This window comes from Ornithorhynchus anatinus, chromosome 7 (genome assembly GCF_004115215.2).
Source record: "Ornithorhynchus anatinus isolate Pmale09 chromosome 7, mOrnAna1.pri.v4, whole genome shotgun sequence".
NCBI lineage: Eukaryota > Metazoa > Chordata > Mammalia > Monotremata > Ornithorhynchidae > Ornithorhynchus > Ornithorhynchus anatinus.
The window spans coordinates 34,381,918-34,408,353 of NC_041734.1; the positions used below are offsets into that span (position 1 = coordinate 34,381,918).

The 26,436-nt window shown below is 42.9% G+C and overlaps 1 protein-coding gene and 1 non-coding gene across 6 annotated transcripts in view; both read left to right on the forward strand.

Annotated features, from left to right (window-relative positions):
• MLPH (melanophilin) overlaps window positions 1-26,436 on the forward strand; it is an 89,577-nt gene that overhangs the window by 47,023 nt on the left and 16,118 nt on the right. For 4 of the 5 annotated variants that reach the window (XR_003760754.2, XM_029068246.2, XM_029068249.2 and 1 more), the window contains 4 exons: window positions 3,630-3,758; window positions 8,315-8,618; window positions 12,719-12,888; window positions 23,358-23,441. Coding sequence is in view for 4 of the 5 variants with exons in the window: in XM_029068246.2 (XP_028924079.1) it covers window positions 3,630-3,758; window positions 8,315-8,618; window positions 12,719-12,888; window positions 23,358-23,441 (687 nt within the window). In the remaining variant the exon portion in view is untranslated. The remainder of the gene's footprint in view (window positions 1-3,629; window positions 3,759-8,314; window positions 8,619-12,718; window positions 12,889-23,357; window positions 23,442-26,436) is intronic. The other variant, XM_029068250.2, reaches the window with a different exon arrangement.
• Window positions 544-681, forward strand: LOC114813418. The gene has a single exon (XR_003761138.1). It is a non-coding gene; the product is annotated as a small nucleolar RNA SNORA7 (small nucleolar RNA).

Sequence of the window (26,436 nt, forward strand, 5' to 3'; positions counted from 1 at the left end):
GAGCCATTTCTTCTGACCCAGGAAGGATTTTTTGTCCATAGAGTTTCTTGTTGTTGGAGAAACGTTCCCTAATTCCCTGGCAAAGTTCTAGGCAAAACAGATAAGGAAAGCACACATCATGGTGGTTCTCAATGTTCTGGGTATCACCCTTTTTGTGTTTGTTTGCAGACGTCCAAGCCATTAGAGAAACTTAGTAGAGGTATCTCAGTGTTCCAGCCTCATTTCTGCTCCGTAAACATTCAAAAACAGGAAACACATTTATAACTATGGTATTTTTAGCCGCATATCATCGATGGTGTTTACAGAATGCTTTGTGTGCAGAGTGCTATACTGAGCACTTGGGAGAATACAATAAAACAGAGTTGGTAGACATGTTTCCTGACCACAGCAAGCTTTCAGACTAGAAAGGGATACAGATATTAATATGAACAAATAATTTAACAAATAATTATAAATAGTAGTAATGAACAGCAATGAATAAATTAATGCAACTTACTATGTGGTACTTTTCTGTTATATTTGTAAGCACTTAATATGTACCCACCCCTCTCAGGGTTGCACCTGGGGCATTACCAGGACTCTACCAGTCTCAGCTACAGGAGGGAGAGTCAAGCAGAGGCCTACCCATTCCATTCCTAGCTTGGGCAGTGGCTAGCAAGTGGAAGGCAATCTGCTACAAGTCAAAACTCACCCATGCTGGGCAGCAGTGACATGGAAGAGAGTTGAGGGTGGAGACTCGAGTTTACTGCGCGGAAGGCGGCAATGGTCAACCACTTCCGTACTTTTACTAAGGAAACTCTATGGATCCACTACCAAAATGATTGCAAATGGTGAGTGAGGCGTTCTGGAGAGATGCATCCGTAGTGTTACTATGGGTCAGTAAAGACTAAACAACATATGGCAAGACAATGTGTATCTAGCGCTATTCCAGTTACTATGTGGCATTTTTTTGTTATCTCTGTAAGCACTTACTGTGTGCCCAGCCACTCTCCTAAGGGCTGGAGAAAATAAAAGTTAATCAGGTCAGACACAGTCCCTGTTCCCGTCATTGGGCAGGGATTGTCTCTGTTGCCAAATTGTACATTCCAAGCCCTTAGTACAGTACTCTGCACACAGTAAGCGCTCAATAAATACTACTGAATAAAAGAATAAGACTCACAGTCTAAGGAGGAGGGAGAGCAGGTATTGAATCCCTCCTTTACAAATGAGGAAACTAAGGCACAGAGAAGTTAAGTGCCTTGCCTAAGGTCACAGAGACAAGAAGTAGAGCCAGGATTAGAACCTAGATCTTCTGACTCCCAGGCCCAGGCTCTTTCCACTAGGCCCCACTCTTCCTCCAAGCCAAACTAGGACTATACTAACCAATTACTGAGTTTTATTAATAATAATAATAATAATAATAATAATCACTGTGGTATATAAGTGCTTACTATGTGCCTGACACTGTACTAAGCACTGGAGTGGTTACAAGCAAATTGGGTTGGACGCAGTCCCTGTCCCACTTGGGGCTCAGAGTACCAATCCCCATTTTATGATGAGTTAACTGAGGCACAGAGAAGTTGACTTGCCCAAAGTCACACAGCAGACAAGTGGCCAAGCTGGAATTGGAACCCATGACCTTCTGACTCCCAGGGCCATGCTCTATCCACTATGCCATGCTGCTGCCCAGATGGGCCAAGTTATCATCATTATCTGTGGTATTCATTGAATGCTTACTGTGTGCAGAGCACTGTACTAAGCATTTGGGAGAGTGCAAAACTATAGAGTTGGCAGGCAGACACATCTCCTGGTAGAAGGAGATGCCATAGGTGACAGAGATATGTCAGGTGAACACTTGCACTGTCAAGTTGGGTTAGTTTTGGCTGTGTAAGTCTTTTCCAGGTTTTATCTGACAGAGGGTTCACAAACTTAGTAGAAATAGCACAGGCTCAAGAGTCAGAGATTCTGGGTTCGAATTCCAACTCTGCCCCTTGCTTGCTGTATGATCTTAGCCAAGTCATTCAACTTGTCTGTGCCTTAGTTTCCTCATTTGTAAAACAGAGGCAGAGTCTGCTCCAGTTCTTAATACAGGGCTTAGCATTTAGTTGGTGCTTAACAAATACTACAATTACTCTTCTTCTTATTACTTCCCTGGAGTGTGACCTACATGGTTAGAGTACCCATCCAGTTGTGCAAAGTCACCTCAGGTCTCATCTTCTTCTAGAAGTTTTCATCCCAAATTCCTATTTCATTTTGTCCCTGGGTCCTCTGGAGCAGCCATACAGTTTTAGGAATCTGGGCTACTACTCCCTTAGCCACTGATCCAACCAGGTGACTATGAATATTTTCTGAAAAAAAAGTAGAAACATTTGTTTTAAGTGTAATTTGTCTATCACAGAGACCTATAAAGTCCAACTTTAGTCATTTTCCTTTGCTTCATTCGCCGTGGGGATGATAGAAAGCTCCATTTACTGGATTATCATTTAGCAGTGGCTGTCGAGTCTGTTATCATCAGATATTCTTCTATGAAACCGTGTGTGATGGTTAGTAGTTGCAGACAGGAGGGGTAATGAATTGGAAATCCACTGAAGTGAAGAGAGCAGATTTGCAAGAGAGATCAAAACTAATGTATAATATCCCACACTCTTGGAACAACTGATATCTCCGGAATATCAATAGTTGCCTGAAATACCAGAATGCGAGGCAGAAATCAATAGAGATGAAAAACCTTATTTGCAATAACCAGAACTTTTGGGGAGATTAGATTTAATTAATAGGGGTTTCCATTGATGGCAGGTTAAATTGCCACTTACTTAAGTTAACCAGTACCCACCAGATTTGGAAAGTCAAAAGTCAGTGAACTCAATGTTTCCCTTCCTGCTTCCCTCTCTTTCCCTCACAAATATTCCTCCGAATCATATAACTTATTTATTTGTGGTTATCTTTGCCCCTAATGACCTATATGTAGTAACCTAAGAAATGGTAGCTTGAAAAAACAACAAATTTGAAGTTATGCTTACATGCCATGTGTGACTTTGGAAAGGATTTTCCCAAAGATTTTGGAAAGAACTTTCAACTTTGATGGGATCTCTGGAAAATTTGGCTTAAATGAAAATTTTTTTCTATCACTAGTCATTTCTTGGTGTTCTACAATCAACCAGTGGTATTTATTGAGCACTTACTGTGTGCAGAGGACCGTACTAAGCGCTTGGGAGAGTACAGTATAACGAAGTTGGTAGACATGTTCCCTGTCCATATAAAGGTCATTTTTTTTCTAATGGTATTTGTTTTTTGGGTTTTTTTTGTTTTCAGTGGCATTTGTTAAGTACTTAGTATGTGCCAGGTACTCTACTAAGGGCTGGGGTAGGTACAAGCTAATCTGTTTGAACACAGTCCCTGTCCCACAAGGAGCTCTGAGTCTTAATTCCCAAATTACAGTTGAGGGAACTAAGGCACAAAGAAGTTAAGTGACCTGCCCAAGGTCACAAAACAGTCAAGTAGCAGAGCTGGGATTAGAACCCAGGTCCTTCTGTATCTCAGGCCCATACTTGTTCCACTAGGCCATGCTGCTTCTCATTAGTTATAAATGGGTTTGAGGTAATTACACTAATGCCAACTTTTGCTTTCACATTCTTCCTGTCCTGACAAAGGTGCATAAGAAAAGGCGCCTCCTCTCCGTTCAGCCCTTTGACTTTGAAGTCGATGCAGATGATTCTACTGGTTCTCCCTGCCAGTCTTTGCAAGTGTCCTCAACTCCAGTGTCTCTGGATGCCCTGCAGGTATGCCAAGACGGAGTCCTTGGCTGGACATTGACTTTCCACCTTGCTCTGTCAAAATGTTCAACCTCACATGTTAACCTTTCCCTGATTATCTTGTTCCTGGAATTTCAAAATGCTCACAACTGGAACCAGAACCCTCTGCAAGGAAACCCACCACGGTCTGTTCGGCTTTTTTTTTTTTCTTTCCTGCAGGCCCTCGTTGCTTTGTTAAATCTCTAGTTTTCATTCCCTCACATCTCTTACTCTAACCTGTAAGCTCATTATGGGCAGGAAGCGTGTCTGTTAATTCTATTGTATTCTCCCAAGCGCTTAGTACAGTGCTCTGTACATAAGTGCTCAATAAATGCCACTGTTTGACTGATCAGTTGATTTCCCAAAAGACCCACGACCTCACACAATGAGGACAGCCACGCTGCCTTCCAGGGAACTCACAACTGGCTCTTCCCCTTGTTCTTGAAGAGAATCCATCCCTTCCTGCTTTTCTTCACCTCATTGGCTAAGAGAAAAGCACTCATAGCATGAGGCCTCCACAAAACTCCAGGTAGACTTATGGCTACTGTAGTAGTTACTGTGGCTACAGATTTGCCTTGGACTCTGAGCTACAAGGTGCCTGAAATTTTTCTCATCTAGGCAGAGCACTAGACTGATTTTGTTTTTATTTTATGTATTGGTCCTTGTCAGTTTTGTTGTTTTAGGGTTTTATTATTTCATCTCTCTTCCTATTCTCTATTCCTATTCCTATTGTTTCATCTCTCTCCTATTCCCTTCCCCCTCTTATATTTTTGGATTGTAAGCCCTCTGAGGTCCAGGGTCCATGTCTAATTCCCTACATATAGTACAGTGCTCTACACTCAGCCAGTGGTTAATAAATTCTACGGCCTAATACTACACTCCACAGCAAAATTCCTCCTAGTCAGGGAAAACACTAGGCCTCTCCTATTTATTCTTCTGTTACCCTCACTTTAGGAGTAGTGCCAAATAGAGCCTTTTGAAAAAGATTTGGACCAGGAGACCAAGAGTATAGACTTTGAATGGAAAAATCAGGATTTTAAAGTTACAGTTCAGATTTCACCATTGACTAACTGCACCAGTGGAAATATTATTCCTTTCTGAATCTTGGATTGTAAAAAGAAGTCTGATTCCTGCAAGGTTACATGGAGAAACTCCTATTTTTCCTCAAGTACTTGATTCCTTCTTGAGGGAAAAGTTGTTGGTCAGATTTACATCAATCAGTTGTATTGCTTAAGCACCTCCTATGTGCAGAACACTGTAGTAGATGCTTAGGAGAGAACAAAGAAGTTAATAGGCATGATCTCTGGTGGGAAAGACAAACATGAAAATAAATTTCAGATAGGAGACAGTAAAGTATAAAGGTATGTACCAAAGTGACCTTTTGGGGAGTAGGGAATGGGAATTCAAGTACCTAAGTGATGTGGAAGTGGTGAAATAGCAGTTGAGGAGGTGTAGCCTAGGGAAATGAGAGGTTATTCAGGGAAGGCCTCCTAGGGGAGATGTGATACCTGTTCCATCTCCATCGAGGTATAAGGGACTTTGATATCATCATTCTCAACAAGAAGTATTTATTGAGACTTAGATGGGCAGAGAACTGCACCAGTTGTTCATATGATTTAAATTAAAATGCCAGTGTTTGCCTTTGAGGAATTTACACAGTAGGAAAGAAGACAGACAAAGTCAGTCCAATGAAAAGTTGCTATGTCAAGTACATAGTTGGGAAAATGTAAGAATCTTCACCATCACTTAATCAAATCAATTCCTTAACTCCCATTCTCTCCCGGACCCCCTCCAATCTGGCTTCCGTCCCCTCCACTCTATCGAGACTGCTCTCTGTAAGGTCACCCATGACCTCCTTCTTGCCAAATCCAATGGCTCCTACTCTATCCTAATCCTCCTTGACCTCTCAGCTGCTTTTGACACTGCTGACCATCCCCTTCTCCTTCACACCTTATCTCACCTTGGCTTCACCGACTCCGTCCTCTCCTGGTTCTCCTCTTATCTCTCTGGCCGTTCATTCTTGGTCTCCTTCGCAGGGTCCTCCTCCTCCTTCCATCCTCTAACTGTTGGGGTTCCTCAAGGGTCTGTTCTAGGCCCTCTTCTGTTCTCCATCTACACTCACTCCCTTGGTGAACTCATTCGCTCTCACGGCTTCAACTATCATTTCTATGCAGATGACACACAGATCTATATCTCCGCCCCTGTCCTCTTGCCCTCCCTTCAGGCTCGTATCTCCTCCTGCCTCCAAGACATCTCTACTTGGATGTCTGCCTGCCACCTAAAACTCAACATGGCCAAAACTGAGCTCCTCATCTTCCCTCCCAAGCCCTGTCCTCTTCCTGACTTCCCTATCACTGTGGATGGTACAACCATCCTTCCCGTCTCTCAGCCCCGCAACCTCGGCATCATCTTTGACTCAGCTCTCTCTTTCACCCCACACATCCAATTTGTCACCAAAACCTGCCAGTCTCACCTTTATAATATCGCCAAGATCCACTCTTTCCTCTCCCCCTAAATGGCCATCTTACTGTTACAGGCTCTCATAATATCCCGGCTTGATTATTGTGTCAGCCTTCTCTCTGATCTCCCTTCGTCCTATCTCTCCCCGCTCCAGTCTATTCTTCATTCCACTGCCTGGCTCATCTTCCTGCAGAAACGCTCTGGGCATGTCACTCCCCTTCTTAAAAAGCTCCGCACGAAACAAAAACTTCTCACTCTAGGCTTCAAGGCTCTCCACCACCTTGCCCCCTCCTACCTCTCCTCCCTTCTCTCTTTCTACTGCCCACTCCACAAGCTCTGCTCTTCTGCTGCCCACCTCCTCACCGTCCCCCGTTCTCGCCTATCCCACCATTGACCCCTGGGCCACGTCCTCCCGCTGTCCTGGAATGGCCTCCCTCCTCACCTCTGCCAAATTAATTCTCTTTCCCTCTTCAAAACCCTACTTAGAGCTCACCTCCTCCAAGAGGTCTTCCCAGACTGAGCTTCCCCTTTTCCCTCTGCTCCCCCTGCTCCCCCTCTACCCCCCCTTCACCTCCCCTCAGCTATGCCCTCTTTCCCCCCTTTCCCTCTGCTCCTTCCCCTCTCCCTTGCCCTCCCCTCAGCACTGCACTCATCGGCTCAATTGTATATATTTTCATTACCCTATTTATTTTATTAATGAGATGTACATCACCTTGATTCTATTTATTGCTGTTGTTTTAATGAGATGGTCATCCCCTTGATTCTATTTATTGCTATTGTTTTTGTTTTTGTCTGTCTGTCTCCCCCGATTAGACTATAAGCCTGTCAATGGGCAGGGACTGTCTCTATCTGTTGTCAATTTGTACATTCCAAGTGCTTAGTACAGTGCTCTGCACATAGTAAGCGCTCAATAAATACTATTGAATGAATGAATGAATCCTGCCACAATTCATTTTTATCAGATAACAAAGCGGCATGGTCTAGTGGATAAACCATGATCCTGGGAGGCAGAACTGGGTTCTAATCCTGCCTTGGCCACTTGCCTGCTTTGTGACCTTGGGCTACCCATTTAACTTCTCTGTGCCTCTGTTTCCTCAATTGTAAAATGGGGATTTGATACCTCTTATCGCACCTACTTAGACTGTGAGCCCCATGTGGGACAGGGACTGTGTCCAACCTGATTAACTTGTATATACCCTAGCACTTAGACCACTACTTAACTCTACTTCTACTCTTTGGCCTTCAAGTGTATAAGTAAAGGCTGAAAAGTTTACCCTATTTATAAATATTGTGGTAAATTAAATCATGGGAAGAAATTACACTTTTCCCACTAAGAGAGCTGAAAATTTTTAATTAGATGCCATTAACCAGCACATCTAAGGGAGGTGTTGAGCTCTCTACTTGAGTCTCGTTCACATTACAGTACATATACATACATACATGTAGTAACAACTTAACAAATACCACAACTACTGTTCATAAGGAATTACATCGAAGATGTTTCAAATGTAAATCTAGATGCTTTTTAAGGCTACATGCTCCATTTCACCTGAAGCTGTCAAAGTTGATGTACACCTGTTCTTCCTCCAACTTAAACTGTGCGTCCCATGTGGGATAGACACTGTGTGGAACCTGATATGGTGAAGTGGATAGAGCACAAGCCTGGGAGTCAAAAAGTCATGAGTTCTAATCTAGGCTCTGCCTCATCAGCTGTGTGACCTTGGGCATGTCATTTTACTTCTCTTTGCCTCAGTTACCTCATCTGTAAAACAGTGATTGAGCACTACCTCACTATCTCAACTGTGTCCAACCCGATTTGCATCTATCCACCCCAACACTTTATAATTATTCGACAACTTAGTAAGGTGCTTGGCTTATAGTAAGCGCTTAACAAGTATCATTACTATTATTAACTTGTATCTCCCCTATCACTTAGTAGAGCGCTTGACCCAGAGTAGGTGCTTAAATAATAATGTTAATGATACTAATGATATTATGATGATGATGATGAGGATGATGATGTTAATCACTTCAAAAATAAACCATTCTGTTTCCCAGAAATGAGCAGGCTCTTCTGTTTGCAGTCTCCATCAGGAGTTCCGAGCTCTGATGAGGAAGATGCCAGCCAAAAGGAGTCGATGATGGCAGAAGCAGACATTGCTTCAGTGTTCTACCACACCCTGGAAGAGCGAGATCAGCAGCACTCTCCTCAAGAGCAAGAATCCAGCACTGAGCTCTGTCTGCCAACGGACTCCAGCAGGGAAAGCCTGGAAGGAGCCCCTCAATCTGGGAGGTTTCCTGAATTCGATTATTTTGGGGCCTGTCAAGCACAGCCCCACAACGCAGGCCAAGCCCTCTCCACCCTCAAAATGTGGACCAAGAATCAAGGTTGGTGTCGGTTCAGTTTATCCCTGAGCTAATCTGCTCTTTCCCTCCCTAATCCCTTTATCATTCATCAATCTCAGATACAGTTAAACACCATTTTTGATTATTTATTTATTTAAAGTACAAATGCTTCTCCCAGTTAAATGATCAGTGAATGCAGAATGAGAAAGTCAGGCAAAATGGGTTCCATGATGCCCTTTTTTTCCCCTTCAAAAAAATCATTCTCTCATTCAAGAGTTCCAATCCATGCAGAAGTGATCTCACTTGGATTTTCACCCTTTATTCACCCTTCCCTCAGCACTACAGCACTTATATACATATCCATAAGTAATTAATTTACATTACTATCTCCCCAGCTAGACTGTAAACTTGTTTCGGGCAGGGAATGTGTCTACCAACAGTTATAAAATACTCTTCCAACTGTTTAGTACAGTGTTCTGCACACAGTAAGCACTCAATAAATTCGACTGATTGATTGATTGACTGATTGAGACTAAAGACTTCCCCTTCCTGGAATTTGGGGAGAAAAGCAGCAGACAGACCAGACTAGTAAGTGGCTCTCGAGAGAGGGAGTTGCCCTACTTTTACAGAGGAATCAATCAGTAAATAGATCATTGACATTTATTGAGTGCTTAAATTGTGCTCAACACTGTACTAAGCACTACAGTAGAGTTGGTAGATACGATCCCTGCCTTCAAGGAGTTTACTATCCAATGGAGAAGACAGATGATAAAGTTCTGGAGACCAAGAGGTGGGGTCACAGATGGTGATGGGCAAAAGAAGAACCAAACCAATCAGCATGGCAAAAGGCAGTCTTTATGTGCACAGTGTGGAATGGAGTATCGGTCATTTAGAGATTCTTCCAGCCACACCTGTATGCATGGACAAGGTAGCTATGTTCATTGCATTCATGCAAGCACATGCTCATAATCACATGTGTGTATGTGTGGGTGCAATATGACAATGTTAAAAAATCAGTCACTTTTTAACCCTAACCCACTAAGGGCCATCTCCCAGTGGACCAAATCAATGATTGTTTTATTAATATAATTTGATCTGAGCCAAAAATGGAGTAAATAAATGCATATAATAACAATGATTGGCCCATACCTGTCCATAAAGCACCAAGATTGGTGGGATTTTATACATCTGGAGTTTCTTCCTGCTTGCTGGTTGCCTGCTCTGTTCCACATGAATGCTCCCTCTTGTTATGTCTCTTTCTTTCCCTCTTTCTCTCTCTCTCCCTGTTCTCCCTGATTTAATACTGTATGGACAAGCAGTCACTCTCAGACAAAGAGTGTACTTGAGGGAGTGAAATAAGAGAGAGACCACAGGCTGAGCAAAAAGATGCCAGACTCTGTGGTCTCATGGTAAGAAGACAGGAGGAATGTGGAGAAGATAGGTCCGATTTATGAGGAGGTGCCATAGAATATCCCTTCCACCAGTTAAAATCAGGCTGAAAATAAAGTTAGGGGCAAATTTGTGGTGGGAAGGGTGGGGGGCAGGGTTAGCTTTGAGTTAGAATGGATGGTTAGGGAGACAGAGATAAGGGGGGGTGGGGAGGGGAGCTTGGATGGATTCTCCTAAAATAAATGGATTCTCCGCTATGGTCATCCCTAGGCATGCAGTCCTGATCACTGAACAGGAACACCACAAGTGTGAGAAATGCAGTGCAAGTGGTGTGTGTGTATGTATATTTGTGTGTGGTCCTATTATTCTATGACATCTCGTAGCACCAAGCTGGCTTCTGACCAAATCCCAGGCAAGTCAATAGCCCTTCACTGAAAAAGATCCAACAAGATCATACTCCAAGGAAGTTTGCCTACCCGGCTTCCCACAGGAATACATCTTGCATCATATCTTCCCAACAGCTCAATTGTTATGTGAATGTTCCTATTTACACACAGAGAACCACAGTGTGCTTTATGTAAGTGTTTGCTACAGCATCATTTTGCTTCTTAACAAAATTTCCTCTACCCTCGAACCCCATCATTTTCTCCTCTTTGGCCTTGAAGTGCATAGGTAAAGGGTCAGAAATTTATTTTCTCTATAATTTTTGCTAAAAATTAAATCATAGGAGGAAATTTACACTTTTCCCACTGTGAGCCATAAAATCTTATTTAGATGTCATTAACCATCACATCTAAGGAAGGTGTTAAACTCTCTACTTGTGTCTCATTTCACATTAGAGTGCAGCCATCATTATCTGCCATAATAATTCAGTAGCCAGACTTAGGTACCTTAGGTACCACCCCAAGTCTGGTTTTCAACGGAGTTCTGAGTCCTTCTGAGATTGTAAGTAATCTGATCAGTTGAAGGGATTGACGTTAGGAGAAGGAGAGGTATTCTCTCTCTCTGAGCATACCCTAAGGACCCTTGCAAACTTCCTAAAAGTGAATCCAGACCAATGGACAGGAAACCTTTTCACCATGCCCCTCACTGTCTTGGCCTTTCCATTCCCCTTAGCCACTCTGGTTTCCCTTCAGACTCCAAACTGTGAAATTTCCCTTCAGGAACTAACCTCAAATCCTACACTAAAATCTGCCCTTTCCTCTCTATCCAAACTGCTACCACTCACTTATCCTATCCCACCTTGATTCCTGTATCAGCCTCCTTGCTGATCTCCCTGCCTCCTGTGTCTCCCCACTCCAGTCCATACCTCCCTCTGCTGCCCAGATCATTTTTCTATAAAAATGTTCAGGCCTTGTTTTCCCACTGCTGAAGAAACTCTGCATCAGACAGAAAGTTCTCACCATCAACTTTAAAACAATCAATCTCCTTGCTCCCTCCTACCTCACCTTGCTACTCTCCTTCTACAACCCAGCCATACACTTTTCTCCTTTAGTGCTGGCCCTCTCACTGTACCTCGATCTCATCTATCTCATCACCAACCCCTCACCCACATCCTGCCTCTGGCCTGAATCTCCCTCCCTCCTCATATTCGACAGACAATTACTCTCCCCTGCTTCAAAGCCTTATTGAAGGCACATCTCCTCCAAGAGACCTTCCCTGACTAAAGCCCTCTTTTCCCCTTCTGCTATTCCCTTCTGTGTCACCCTAACTCAGTCCCACTCATCCCCACTCTCGGCCCCACAGCCCTTATGTCCATAGCTGTAATTTTTTTTAAATTTATATTAATGTCTGTCTCTCCTTCTAGACTGTAAATTCATTTTGGGCAGGGAACATGTCCATTTACTGTTATAATGTACTCTCCCAAGTGCTTAGTACAGTGCTCTGCATGCAGTAAGCACTCAGTATATAGGATTGGCTGACTGACTGACTGGACTTGTTCTCTTTTCCTGTTGAGAGAACTTTTCCCCAACCTGTAAATCTTCCCGTGACTCCTCTGTCTAACCTAACTCCTTCTCCTCTGTTTTGAGGGCAGGTTCCTCTAACTACTCCCTTGGGCAAGGATCTCCATCCTCAGTACATATGCATACAACTTTAGGCTTTAGATGGCTATCTCAATCAATCAATCAATCAGTGGTGTTTATTGAGCACTTACTAACTGCAAAACATTGTACTAAGCACTTGGGAAAGCACAGTCCCCACTGGATTGTAAATTAAGGACACCGATCATGTCTACAAACTGTATCATATTCTCTGAAGTGCTTAGTAAAGTATCCTGTAAAAAGACAGTGGTCTAGGAAAGCAGCATGGCCTAATGGAAAGAGCATGGGCCTGGGAATTAGAGGACCTGGGCTGTAATCCTGGCTCTGCCTTTTGCCTGCTGTGAGACCTTGGGCAAGTCACTTAACATCTCTGTGCCTCCGTTTCCTCATCCGCAAAATGGAGATTCAATATCTGTTCTCCTTCCTAGCTAGACTGTGAGCCTCATGTAGGACAGGGACTATGTTCAATCTGATTCTCTTGTATCTAGCCCAGCTTGTAGTGCAGTGTTTATCACATAGTAACTACAAAAATGCCATTATTATCAATAAATATGATTAATTGTTTGATCGATGATGAAAATCTTAGCTTCTTTAATCATATTTTTTCTCCAATTTGGTCTTTTGCTTCTCCTTATTTCCACTCTCTTAAACCAAGCCCCTTGGGCTTTGAACTCTCTATTACAGTAACATAAGTCTACTCTTTCTTCAAAGGCAAAGGCGAGACCAAGAGTGAGCAGCATCAATCTCAGTATTTGGCTGACATGGACACCTCTGATGAAGAGCTGGAAAGAGGACCCAAGATGGCTGCCTACCAGTTCCCCCATTCCAAACACCGAAGCAGAACTTCATCCCAAGAAAGCAAGCCCTATTCTGGAAGTCAGGTAATTTAATGGGTGACAGGATCTAATCTTATCAATTTTGAATCTTACACTTTGTTGCATCAAATACCTCAAAAGCTTAGCGCATAAAAAACAAAACCAAAGCTACACAGCTCAATTTGGTTTCAGAAAAAAGAATCACATTTTCTGTCAGGTATAAATCATTTCAAGAAATAGGATTTTTGAAGAGGGATTCAAGTAATTTAACAAGTCATTTACATTTACTTGGTATTTGATAGATCCTATAATAATCCTACGTGCTTTGAGAACTCCAAGTAGCAGGAATAGCAAGTTTATGCAGTTCTGAGGTATTTATTATTATCATTAATAGTAATAATAATGATAACTGTGATATTTGTTAAGCAGTTACTATGTGTCAAGCACTGTATTAAGCACCGAAGGAAGTGGGCCTAAAAAGGCAAGGACATCCAAACACGCATGAAAATAATTTCCTCAAGAAACCCAAATTCAAGAAGAATTTTTAAAAGATATTTAGCAATGTATCCAATTTAACCAAATTTCTACCCCCAAATCTTTTTTTTAATTATAGACTTAAACTCTTACAATAAACCTAAATTTAAAAAATGTTTAGTCCTTTCCTAATGCTCGTCCTGAAATTCTCTCCTAATTAGACTGTGGGCCCCTTGTGGGACAGGGACAGGGCCCAACCTAATTAACTTATACCTACCCCAGTGCCTAGAACAGTGTATAACACATAGTAAGTGCTTAACAAATACCATTAAAAATTTTGATTTGTGAATTCATCCTCATTCTGATACATTCAACTTGGGCCATTTTAGCACCTTTGGGTGATGAATTGTTGACATCCCACTGTCACCACTATAATCAAGGTGTATTGGGAATGGTCTAGCTGGAAGGATTGGACACTTGTAAATGCACAGAAAATATTAATTTTCCTGAGGGGTTTCTCTGGGGAAAGAATCTGAAGTTTTCTTGGGCAAGTGGCAGTTGTCGTCAGCGTTTGCCTGTCTCTTGTGAAAGCCATGGGGCTTAATGGAAAGAGCCTGAGATTGAAAGTCTGAGGACCTGGTTTCTAATTCTGGCTCCACCACTTGTCTGCAGTATGGCCTTGGGCAAGTCACTTAACTTCTCTGTGAATTATCTCATCTGCCTCTGGGGGGTTAAATCCTCTTCCCTCTGATTTAGACTTATGATGTAGCCTGATGTAGGGCAGGGACTGTGTCCAAACTGATTACATATAGTGCCTGGCATGTAGTGAGGGCTTAACAGCACCACAAAAAGAAGGAATCATCATTCTTCTTGCTCCAAGATGGAGCCCTCCAAACCAAGATTTGAATATAGCTAGATTTTGGGTTCAGGCTGCCATCAAATATCCTAAATTAAGCATGCTGCCTTAGCATTGACAGGAAATGTCAATAGATAGCTGTAATGTAAAATAAATATTCATCTAGCCATTTGCTTCATTTGAAAACTCTGGAAAGCAATATATATGTAAAGAAAGAGTAGCTGTGAGATGTTGTTTTATGACAATCACAGAGAAGAAACCTAAAATAAAAGCACAAATTTTCTAAATTTGCATTTGTCATTTAATTTTCAAAAGAATATTAAAGCCTTATAATTATCCCCAAATTATATTTTTAATGTGGAAAATACCCACCCTACGGATTAAGGGGCTTTTAGAGGGGAAATCACAGAGTCTCAGAGAATCTGGTCCTTAGCCCAACAATAAATTTACTTCAAGATCATTTAGGCATTAGAAGTCTTATGTGAGCTTCTGGGTAAAGTATTGAGCACTGCTGCCTTCCTATTTTGAAATAATCTGCCTCCCCTCAAACATGATCCCTCAAACAACTGTTCGTTTCTGATTCAAGAATCTCTCATAAGGAATACAAAAGGGATGAATTCTGGAAAAAAAAAGAAACTCAAGGATTTGGTGAAACTAGGAACATGGCCTAGTCACAGGGAACCTATTTTCAAAACCAAACACATTAGTTTTCAGGAAGGTAGTATTGTATTCTTTATTTTATTTTTTAATGGTATTTGTTACACAGTTACTATGTTTCCAGGCACAGTACTAAGCACTGGGGTAGATATAAACTAATTAGATTGAACACAGTCCATTTCACACATGGGGCTCACAGTCTTAATCCTCATTTTGCAGATGAGGTAACTGAGGCACAAAAAAGTTGTGACTTGCCCAAGGTCACACAGCAGGTACCTGGCAGAGCTAGGATTAGTGTCCAGTTCCTCTGACTCCCAAGCTCGTGCTCTATCCATTAGGTTACACTCCTTCTTATGAAAACTATGCATTCCCGAAAACTATGTTCCCTCATTAACTATTAACAATACCCATTGAAGCTGTAGTGTATATTAATCTCATCCAATGAGAGAAGGGGCAACTTAGCTTTTTTTTCCACTATAACAACAATTTCAATAAAATATCCGGTTCTCGAAATTTGTCACATGCATTTTAAATTCAGGGTTCATAAACTCTTCATTTTGAATCACAAAAGAGTTTTTCATAAAAAAAAAGGAAGGTTGATGCTGTTTCTCCTGTAGGTTATCACAGCACGACTTCAGGTGCTCTATAGCTGCTAAAAGATTTATCTAACTGAGCTCTCACAGGCACTAGGAGAACCAGATCTCAGTGTGGAGCAGTGGGATATTTTCCTGTCCCAACCCGCTCTTTTTCCTGTATATCTTGTTGAGTATTAAAACCTCATATCTGGCTGGTATGTCACTAGTATTTGAGGAATACAACTAGGAGCAGTGGTGTTGCAAATATAGGTTGTAGGGATATGAGTGGCGTTTTCTTATGAATGGGTTGGTTCCTTGTGCTCAGCCTGTTAAAAATATTGTTTATGACCTTGTCATTAGCAAGAGTTTCAAGAGGGCCTTCTGAACCAGGGAATTCTAAAACCTCCCTCCTCTTGTTACTCTTCATCATAACTACATTACTTGTATGGGATCCAGGGCAAAGAAACCACCTTCTGACTGGACTCCTAATTCAGGATTTTAATTTTTCTCATTCATATTCTTTCCTTCCAATTAGGCCAGACCTGCAGAGGAGCAGTCGTCACATGATTCCACTAATTCCCTGAGACAGGATCCTAGCCGAAATGGGCCATGGTCTGTTGGGGTGGTCTCCGGAGAGATGGGCTTGGGGGCAACAAGCAATATTTAGGGGCAGCTTTTCTAGAGGTAAAAGAGTAGTAGTAAAGAGCACAGACCTGGAAATCAGGAGACCTAGATTCTAATGCCGGCTCTGCCACTTGCCTGTTGGATCACCTCAGGCAAGCCACTTAACTAGTCTGGGCCTCAGTTTTCTTCTGTATGAAATGGGGATTCAGTCTCCGCTCTCCCTCCTACTTAGGCTGTGAGCCCTGTGTGGGACAGGAACTATGTCCAATTGATTCTCTTGTATCTGTCCTAGCCCTTAGTACTGTGCTTGGCTCATAGAAAGAGCTTAACAAATTATTATTAGTAATTATTAGTCTCTTTCTCCATTCAAGGTAAGCAGTGTGCTCCTGAGCAAAGATGTTGAAGCAACCAGGTTGCGGCCATTTCAACAACCAAGAAGCCAATACCTGAATTGCCTATTTGCTTAGATCTTCTTTGAGTTTGGGTATGAGGTATCCCCTGGTCAGGAGAACTTTGGCTTGACTTGCTTTTCATAAGCTCTTAGTACAGTGCTCTGCACACAGTAAGTGCTCAATAAATATAATTAAATGAATTACTGGTGATCGCTTGAGATGAGTCATCCACACTCTGTCACCCAGAAGCCTTGAAGCTAATGGCTGACCTAGTTGGTTGGTTAGGATGGTTGGTTAGGATATGGGCACGGGAGCCACAGAACAGTGAATTCTTGGTGTAGTAGATAGCGCACAGGCCTGGGAGTCCGAAGGATCTGGGTTCTAATCCTGGCTCTGCCACTTGTCTGCTGTGTGACGTTGGACAAGTCACTTAGCTTCTCTGTGCCTCTGTTACCTCATCTGTAAAAGAGGAATGAAGACTGTGAGCCCCATAAGGGACAGGGCCTGTGTCCAACCTGATTAGTTTGCATCTACTACAACACTTAGAACAGTGCATGACATATAGTAAGAGCCTGACAAAAACCATCATCATCATTCATGCTGCCCTTCCAGCAGCAGACCAACCTTGTTGTGCCCTCATCAATCACATTCTGTAGACTGTAAGCTCCTGTGGGTAGGGATCACATTAAACTCTGAGTACAGTGCTCTGCACACAGTAAGCTCTCAGTGAATTCAATTGAATGAATCTACCAACTCTGTTGTACTTTCCCAAGCACTTAGTACATTGCTCTGCATGCAGTAAGCATTCAATGCATGCAGTAAGCATTCAATAAATGCTATTGATTGATGGAGCCACTTGTACTAATTAATAGGATCTTCACTGGGAATCCATGTGTGATCTTTGGCCATGGACCAGAATATTTCTGTCTGCTCTTAGGGTAGTCAGACCTTGCTGAGACCCTAATTGTCCTGCATGAAAAATCAGAGAAAAATGGCTTTATGAGTTGGAGGTTCCAGTTGTATATTCAAAAGGACTTGAGTGGAAGAGTGATAATATGTGGGGTTGATGCATGGAACTACTCACTCAATTTCCTTACTTGCTCAATTCAATCAATCAATAGTATTTATTCAGCACCTCTTCATGCAGAGTACTGTTCTATGCCCTTGGGAGGAGACAACAGGATTCATCCATCATTTTCCCTACTTCAAGGAGTTTACAGTTCTAGCCAAGGATGATGACACTAAAGAAAATTACAGCTTGGAGTAAATAAAAGAAAAGAACTATGGTATTTGTTAAGTGCTTACTAGATGTCAAGCACTGTCCTAACTGCTGGGGTAGAAACAAGATAATCAGTTGGACATAGTCCCCTTCCCACTTGGGGCTCACAATCTAAGTAGGAGAGAGAATAAGTATTTAATCCCCATTTTACAGATGAGGGGATTGAGGAACAGAGAAGTGAAGTGACTTCCCCAAAGTCAACCAGCAGAGAAGTGGCAGAGCTAGGATTAGAACTCATGACCTTCTGATCCCCAGGCCCATGCTTTATCCACTATGCCATTCTACTTCTTGGGGTAGGCATTCCACCTTAGCTCTTGTTGGGGTTTCTTTGTCTCTCTAAGGTGCCTTTTCTACCCAAATGGGTGAAATTTAATGCCAGAGAAAGCTGTCTGCCGGGAGATCACTTCAGCATTTTACTGATCAGCATCTCTACAGCATATGAATGCTGTCCATAACTAGAGGACTCCTGTGTGAAGTGCCCACTTTTTCCTTCACTTTCCTTGGTTTCCATTATTCTTCCATGCAGACTTATCCACTACAAGTCCTGGATGCTCTGAAGATCAAAGTAATTATCTATTATCTATCGAAAAACAGATGCACCACAAGAAGATGAAAGTGTCATTTTGCCCCTTAAAAGAGAGTGACTAGCAAATGAAATGGCAGCGACAGGCAATTCACAGGCCTGGGGAATGAAATGGAGAAGAAACTGATTTCTTTCAAAGTAGCTATCAGATGATAGTCGTTAAGTGTCTCATGAGTTTGATAATGAAGAGTTGAGTTGTGAATTCTTTTTTCTTTTCCTTGTCTTTATCACACTTGGACTATAGTCAGGTCAAAAGTGACTATCCTCCATCTGGTAGCTCCAGCAGGTTCAGCTGTGGGGAATCAAGAGCAGGGATGATCCTGGAGGGACCTAATTTACATCTTAATGGGTTTTCTAATCGCAGTGAGGTCAGGCACTTTGATAAAGTCTTCCCCAAATTGTTGTCCTGCAGCTGTTTGGAACTGTCAGATTAACAGACCTCTTACTGCTGCCAGACAACTCACACCATTCCCCTGAGGCCCCACCCTTCCCTTATCATCATCATCATCATTATCATAGTAGTATTTGTTAAGCACTTACTATGTGCAAAGCACTGTTCTAAACCTTGGGGGTAGATACAAGGTAGTTAGGTGGACACAGTCCCTGTCCCGCATGGGGCTCATTCTTAATCCCCATTTTAGAGATGAGGTAGCTGAGCCCCAGAGACTTGGGCAAGTCGCTTCTGCCACACAACAGAAATTTGGCAGAATAAGGATTAGAACATATGTTGTCTGACTCCCAGGCCTGGACTCTGAGTAGAGGCAGGAATAAAGCCCAGGGACTGAAGACTGCCATGTGGATCTCGGGATGAGAGGCAGGAAGACCGCTCCCACTCTAGACTGTAAACTCCTTGTGGGCAGTGAGTATGTCTGCTTATTGACAGATTGTATTCTCCCAAGATTTTAATACAGTGCTCTGCACCCAGTAAATATTCAATAAATATGAATGACTGATTGACTGGTGAAAAGTACACCCTCTGTGAACTAGGAGACCTGGATTCTAATCCCAGCTCCAAAACCTGCCTGCTGTAGGGCCTTGGGCAAGTCACTTAACTTCTCTATGCCTCCGTTTTCTCCTCTGTAGAATGGGGATTAAAGGTCTGTTCTCCCTCTTCCTTAGACTGGGAGTCCAAGTGGGACTGCAACAGTGAGCCATCTACACCTATTGTCTATGCCCCAATTCAGTGCTTGGCACATAGTAAGTGTTTAACAAATAGCCCAATTACTATTATAGCAGGAGTGATGTGAACTCGGAAATAGTGGCAGCAAAGGCAGCTATGGGGTGCCAACTGTACCATTTCCATATTAGACCAGTGGCCCATCAAGAAGCAGTTCTGAGAAACAGTGTGGCCTAGTGGCAAGAGCATGGGCCTGTGAATCAGAAGACCTGGATTGTAAAGCTGGCTCTGACACTTTGCCTAATAATAATAATAATTATGATATTTGATAAGCGCTTGTTATGTACCCGATACTCTATTAAACACTAGGGTAGAAGCAAGGTAATTGAATTGGACACAATCCCTGTCCCACAGTGGGTTCACAGTCTTAACCTCCATTGTACAGATGAAGTAACTGAGGCACAAAGAAGTTAAGTGACATGCTAAAGTCACACAGCAGACAAGTGGCAGAGACTTAGAACCCAGGTCCTTCTGAATCCCAGGCCCGTGCTCTACTAGGCCAATCTGTGGCACTTTCACTTAATTTTTCTGTGCCTTCGTTTCCTCCACTGTACAGTGGGGATTAAGATTGTGAGCCATATCTGGGAAAGGGACTGTCTAACCAAATTTGCTTGAATCTATCCCTGCACTTAGTACAGTGCCTGCCACTTAATAAGTGCTTCACAAATACTCTAAAAAAAATACTGCATTGCACAGGGCGGGCTGTCCTGGAGAGCTCACCATTCATTCAAACCTTGGCTTGTGTGCCAGTAGAGGCCTTGGTCTTATCCACATTGATTTGTTCTCTGTCTCCAAGTAATCTGCTCATGTTAAGGATCCCAAGGAACCCTTGTTTTGCATCTTAACCCTGCCTCATGTTTCCCAGATCTTTCCCTTCCTACTGTTCTACCACATTTTCCATTTGGAGTTCAGAATTGCTAAGGGTGAGGCGATGAGGAGATACCAACTCATTTCAGTGGTTTTATAGCTGAGTTCATGGTAGGCTTGTTATAGGTTCACCAAATGAGAGGCTTCCAGAAACACATGTTTCAGAAGAAACAGGAAATACCTTCAAGGAATTCCTGAACCATTTTAAGAGACCTTGAAATCTGTGTATCTGTAGGGAATTCACCCAGAAGGAGGATCGCTGTCCATAAAAAGTCACAATGACTTCATGGTACACTCCAACTCCTTGTCACCATGGACACCTTACCCTAAAATGTCTTAATTAATCAATGGTATTTATTGAGCACTTACTATGTGCATAGCACTATACTAAGCACTTGGAAGAATACAACAGAGATGGCAGACTCATTCCCTGCCCAAAATGAATTTACCCTCTAGAGAGGGAAACAGATGCATTTGCCTGTGGGGCAAAGAATGTAGCTATTACTTTACAGTGAATAATAAATCTCTCTTTCCAGGCTAGTAGAGGAGGTGGAAAGGGCAGGGTGCAGAGTGGAGGCAGGGAGTCACCTGATTGAATGAGTAAATCAAATTAAAAAACAGAGAGGGTGAAAGGGAGGAAAAGGAAGCTGCTGGTTCTATTCAGAAAGGCAGGAAGTCACTTGATTACATCAGGAGGAAAATGGAGGTGGTGGGGCAAAAGGATAGGAGAGAGGACAAAAAGTGGACAAGAGTGTTGAGGCTACTTTATCCGACACAAGTGTCAGCAAATATAAACCAGAAAGTAACCACAAGCAGGACTCTCGGGGGTTTGCAGCTTGTGATCACATTGGATCCCTCTTGGTAATAATAATAATAATAATGTTGGTATTTGTTAAGTGCTTACTATGTGCCGAGCACTGTTCTAAGCGCTGGGGTAGACATAGGGGAATCAGGTTGTCCCACGTGGGGCTCACAGTCTTAATCCCCATTTTACAGATGAGGGAACTGAGGCACGGAGAAGTTAAGTGACTTGCCCACAGTCACACAGCCGACAAGTGGCAGAGCTGGGATTCGAACTCATGAGCCCTGACTCCAAAGCCCGTGCTCTTTCCACTGAGCCACGCTGCTTCTCCTGGTAGGAAATGCAAATAAAGGTTGTTGCTTCCAACTCTTGATTCCAAATTGATATCTACCAGAAGCAGTCCTTATATCGCAAAGGGTTGTAATCGATTAATCAATCAATAGTATAATATATTGATCAGTTACTCAGTAGCATGGCCTGGTGAGTAGTATGGTCTTGTGGATAGAGCACAGATCTGGGAATCAGAAGGACCTGGATTCTAATCCCAGCTTGGCCACTTTGCTGTGGGACCTTGGGGAAGTCACTTAACTTCTCTGGGCCACGTTACCTCATCTGTAAAATGGGGATTAAGACTGTGAGCTTAATTGTGACTTGTGACTACCTTCACAATATCGCCAAGATCCGACCTTTCCTCTCCATCCAAACTGCTACCTTGCTGGTACAAGCTCTCATATTATCCCAACTGGATTATTGTGTCAGCCTCCTCTCTGATCTCCCTTCCTCCTGTCTCTCCCCACTCCAGTCTATTCTTCATTCTGCTGCCCAGATCATCTTCCTACAGAAACGCTCTGGGCATGTCACTTCCCTCCTCAAAAACCTCCAGTGGTTGCCTATCAGTCTTCACACGAAACAAAAACTCCTCACTCTTAGCTTCAAAACTCTCCATCTCCTTGCCCCCTCCTACCTCACCTCCCTTCTCTCTTTCTACTGCCCACCCCATACACTCCGCTTCTCTGCCGCTCACCTCCTCACGGTCCCCCGTTCGCACCTGTCCCGCCATCGGCCCTGGCCCACGTCCTACCCCTGTCCTAGAATGCCCTCCTTCCTCACATCTGCCAAACTAGCTCTCTCCCCCTTCGAAACCCTACTGAGAGCTCACCTCCTCCAGGAGGCCTTCCCAGACTGAGCCCCCCCTTTCCCTCTGCTCCTCCTCCCCTCACCTTCCCCCCACTCCCTGCAGGTCTCTGCTCTTCCCCCTTCCCCTCCCCTCAGCACTGGGCATATTTGTATATATTATTTATTACCCTATTTATTTTGTTAATGTATATCTCCATGATTCTATTTATCTTGATGATGTGGTCTTGTTTTGTTTTGCTTTGCTGTCTGTCTCCCCTGTTAAGACTGTGAGCTCATTACTGGGCAAGGATTGTGTCTATCTGTTGCCGAATTGTACATTCCAAGCACTTAGTACAGTGCTCTGCACATAGTAAGCGCTCAATAAATACTATTAAATCAATGAATGAATGGGGGACAGGGATTTCATCCAAACCAATTTGTCTGTATCCACCCCAGCACTTAGTATAATGCTTGGCACACAGCAAATGCTTAAAATAAACTGTGGCATTTGTTAAGCGCTTACTATGTGCAAAGCACTGTTCTAAGCGCTGGGGGATACAAGGTGATCAGGTTGTCCCACGTGGGGCTCACAGTCTTAATCCCCATTTGACAGATGAGGTCACTGAGGCACAGAGAAGTTAAGTGACTTGCCCAAGGTCACACAGCTGATTAGCGGCGGAGCCGAGATTAGAACCCATGACCTCTGACTCCCAAGTCCGCGCTCTTTCCACTGAGCCACGCTGCTTCTCAAATGCTTAACAAATGCCGCCATTGTTATTAATGGAAATAAAGGACATTGCTTTCAACTCTTGATTCTGAATTGATACCTAACTGAACCAGTCCTCAAACCACAATGGGTCATAATCAACTAATCAATCAGTAGTATTATTTATTAAGTGTTTACTGAGAACTTGGGAGAGTACAATCAAGTTAGTAGGTACAATCCCTGACCTCAGAGAGCTCACAGTCTAGCCATATTTGCCATATTTGAAGGTGATACTAGTAATGTGGTATTCTCTTTGCTGTCCCTCTGCACTTTGAAGGTGGCTGATCCTGGAATCAGCATCCTGCTCATTCCAGAGGTGATGGGAGCAGGGTCTATTTTTTCTGTGTTTTCTCTTTCTCTGCTGCAGATCTTTGAATTGAGCAAACGTATGTCGACTGTTGAGCATATGCTGAACCGCTTGGAGGAGAAAATTTGGATTTATTCCCAGGAGGTAACACAGCCAAACTGCAACTCCGTGAGAAGGGCACAGAAAGTAGAAAGTTTTCCCTATTCAGTCTCTTTTTAGGTCTGGATATTTTCAGCCTATTCAGTGAACTTCTCTGTGCTAATTTTTGAGGGTCAACTAATGAAGTTTAGAATTTAGTAACTCATTTATATTACTGGAAATAACCCCAAACTTCCAGGATTTTGTATTTAGAGAAGTGGGAGAAGTGAGAGGTCAGAGATGGTGCCAATCCACTTATTCATTCATTCAATCGTATTTATTGAGCACTTACTGTGTGAAGAGCACTGTGCAAGGCTCTTGGAAAAGTACAATATAACAATAAACAGACATATTCTCTGCTCACAACAAGCTTACTGTCTCGAGTGGGGAGACCCACGTCAATACAAATAAATGAATTACAGATACATAGGTAAGTGCTGTGGGGCTGGTAGCAGGGAAGAACAAAGGAAGCAAGTTAAGGTAACATAGAAGGGAGTGGAAATAGAGGAAAGGGGGAGGTGCCTAGTCTGGGAAGGCATCTTGGAGGAGATGTGCCTCAGTTAGGCTTTGAAGGGCGGGAAAGTTATTGTCTGTAAGACATGAACTCTTTGCTCATTGGAAAGGCCACAGATTAAATGGGAAAAGAGAAATTTCTAAAAGAGTGCTTTTGCCCTTCTCTCTCTGGCAAGTAGAGAGACATTGCCAGGCGTGTCTGAAACCGGAGACATTCAATCAGTGGTATTTATCTAGTGCTATTCAATGATAATGTTGGTATTTGTTAAGCACTTACTATGTGCGGAGAACTGTTCTAAGCGTTGGGGTAGATACAGGGTAATGAGGCTGTCCCACGTGAGGCTCACAGTCTTAATCCCCATTTCACAGATGAGGTAACTGAGGCACAGAGAAGTTTAGTGACTTGCCCACTGTCACAGAGCTGACAAGTGGCAGAGGCAGGATTTGAATCCATGACCTCTGACTACCAAGCCTGTGCTCTTTCCACTGAGCTACGCTGCTTCTCTACACAGCACTGCTCTAAGTACTTGGGAGAATACAGTACAACAGAATTACCCAAAACGTTCCCTGCTCTTAATGAGCTAACAATTCCACCTAGAGGGGGACCATGGTTTGGTTGCTGGAGAGACTGAGTGATCTAGGATGGTGGTCCTAGGATGATGGTCCCTAAGTCCTTTTTGCCTTTTCTTCCACTCCCTCCTGCATCTCCCTGACTCGCTCTCTTTATTCATTCCCCTTCCCAGCCCCACAGCACTTATGTACACATCCGTAATGTATTTATTTATATTATTGTCTGTCTCCCCCTCTAGAATGTAAACTCTTTTTTGGCAGGGAATATGTTGGTTATATTGTTATATTGCCCTCTCCCAAGCACTTAATATAGTGCACTGCACACAGTAAATGCTCAAAAAATACCATTGATTGATTGCTTGAATGATCAATAGGTGGTCATTGTTGATCTGTGACTCAGAGGTCTGGAGGTCCCTCAGTATCCTACACATTGAAGGAATCCCTAAACCTTTTGATATTTTCAGCTGTAAAATAAAGATAATACCTGTCCTCCCTTATTCATTGGTATTCAGAATGCTTTGAGCTCCTCAGTTAATCAATCATTGGTATTTATTGAGCACTTACTATGTGCAGAGCACTGTACTAAGTGCTTGGGGGAGCAGCGTGGCTCAGTGGAAAGAGCTCGGGCTTGGGAGTCAGAGGTCATGGGTTCGTATCCCAGCTATGCCGCTTGTCAGCTGTGTGACTGTGGGCAAGTCACTTAACTTCTCTGTGCCTCAGTTACCTCATCTGTAAAATGGGGATGAAGACTGTGAGCCTCACATGGGACAAGTATCTATCCCAAGCAGTATCTATCCCAAGCTTTACCCTGTATCTACCCCAGCACTTAGAACAGTGCTCTGCACATAGTAAGCACTTAACAAATACCAACATTATTATTACAATATAACAGTATAACAAACATTCCCTGCCCATAATGAGGTTGCAGTCTGGAAGGGACACCGACTTAGTAAATGTGACTTAGTAATTTATAGTATATAATTTAAATGTATGCTCATAAGTGCTGTGGGATTGGGTATGGGATGAATAACAAGCTTTGCTCAGGAAAGCTTCCAAGTAAATAGAATTGCCACCGTATAATTGACGTGACATTAAGTTTTGACAACTAGGATATTCTCTTTTGGAGATGGAAGTCAGAATTGCTAGAGATTGTTCCAGGTTTTCCAAACCCAATCCTAATCACTTAGTTTGCTCAAGCTTTCTAAAGTCCTCCAAATATTTGCTAGGAGAGACCAAGCCCATTCCCTCTAGACTATAAGCACATTGTGGGCAGGGAGCATGTTTAACAAATCTATTGTATCGTACTCTCCCAAATGCTTAGTAGGGAGCCCTGCGCACAGTAAGCGCTCAATAAATACCACCACCTGATTGATTTCAGAGACATCATCGTGTTTAAGACAGCTGGGTGTCAGTATCATTTCTGGAGAGAGAAAGAACTGAGTTGATAGTAGGGCCAATAAAGTACTGAGCATCTCTTGGCAACAGCAGAGACGTCAGCGGTTCCCATCTCAACCCATTCTCTGCACCATGCTTCAACAGGGATATTAAATCTAAGGAAAAAGCATCACTGCTTTGTCGATCAGTTCTGTAATTAACACTTTTGTGATCCCATGGCCCGGTGCCTCAGAAGCATTTTCCCATAACTATGTTAAGATAGAAAATAACCCGCTTATCAGAGCAGCTCTGGGTTTGAGGCTTTATGGTGTTGTGGAGGGGAGAAGGCCAGGAAACAGCAATCAGTGACCATTTTGAGGTGACAGTGATTGCGAGTATAACTCTAAGTGAGAAGAATGTTTCTCACTCCCACATGATCATTCCTTGGGTAACAAAGATAAGTGAGTCCCCCAAATGAAACAGAAATGAGAAGCCATATGGCACTGACTCATCTAGCTTGTCCACAGAGCACCATTAGCCCTGA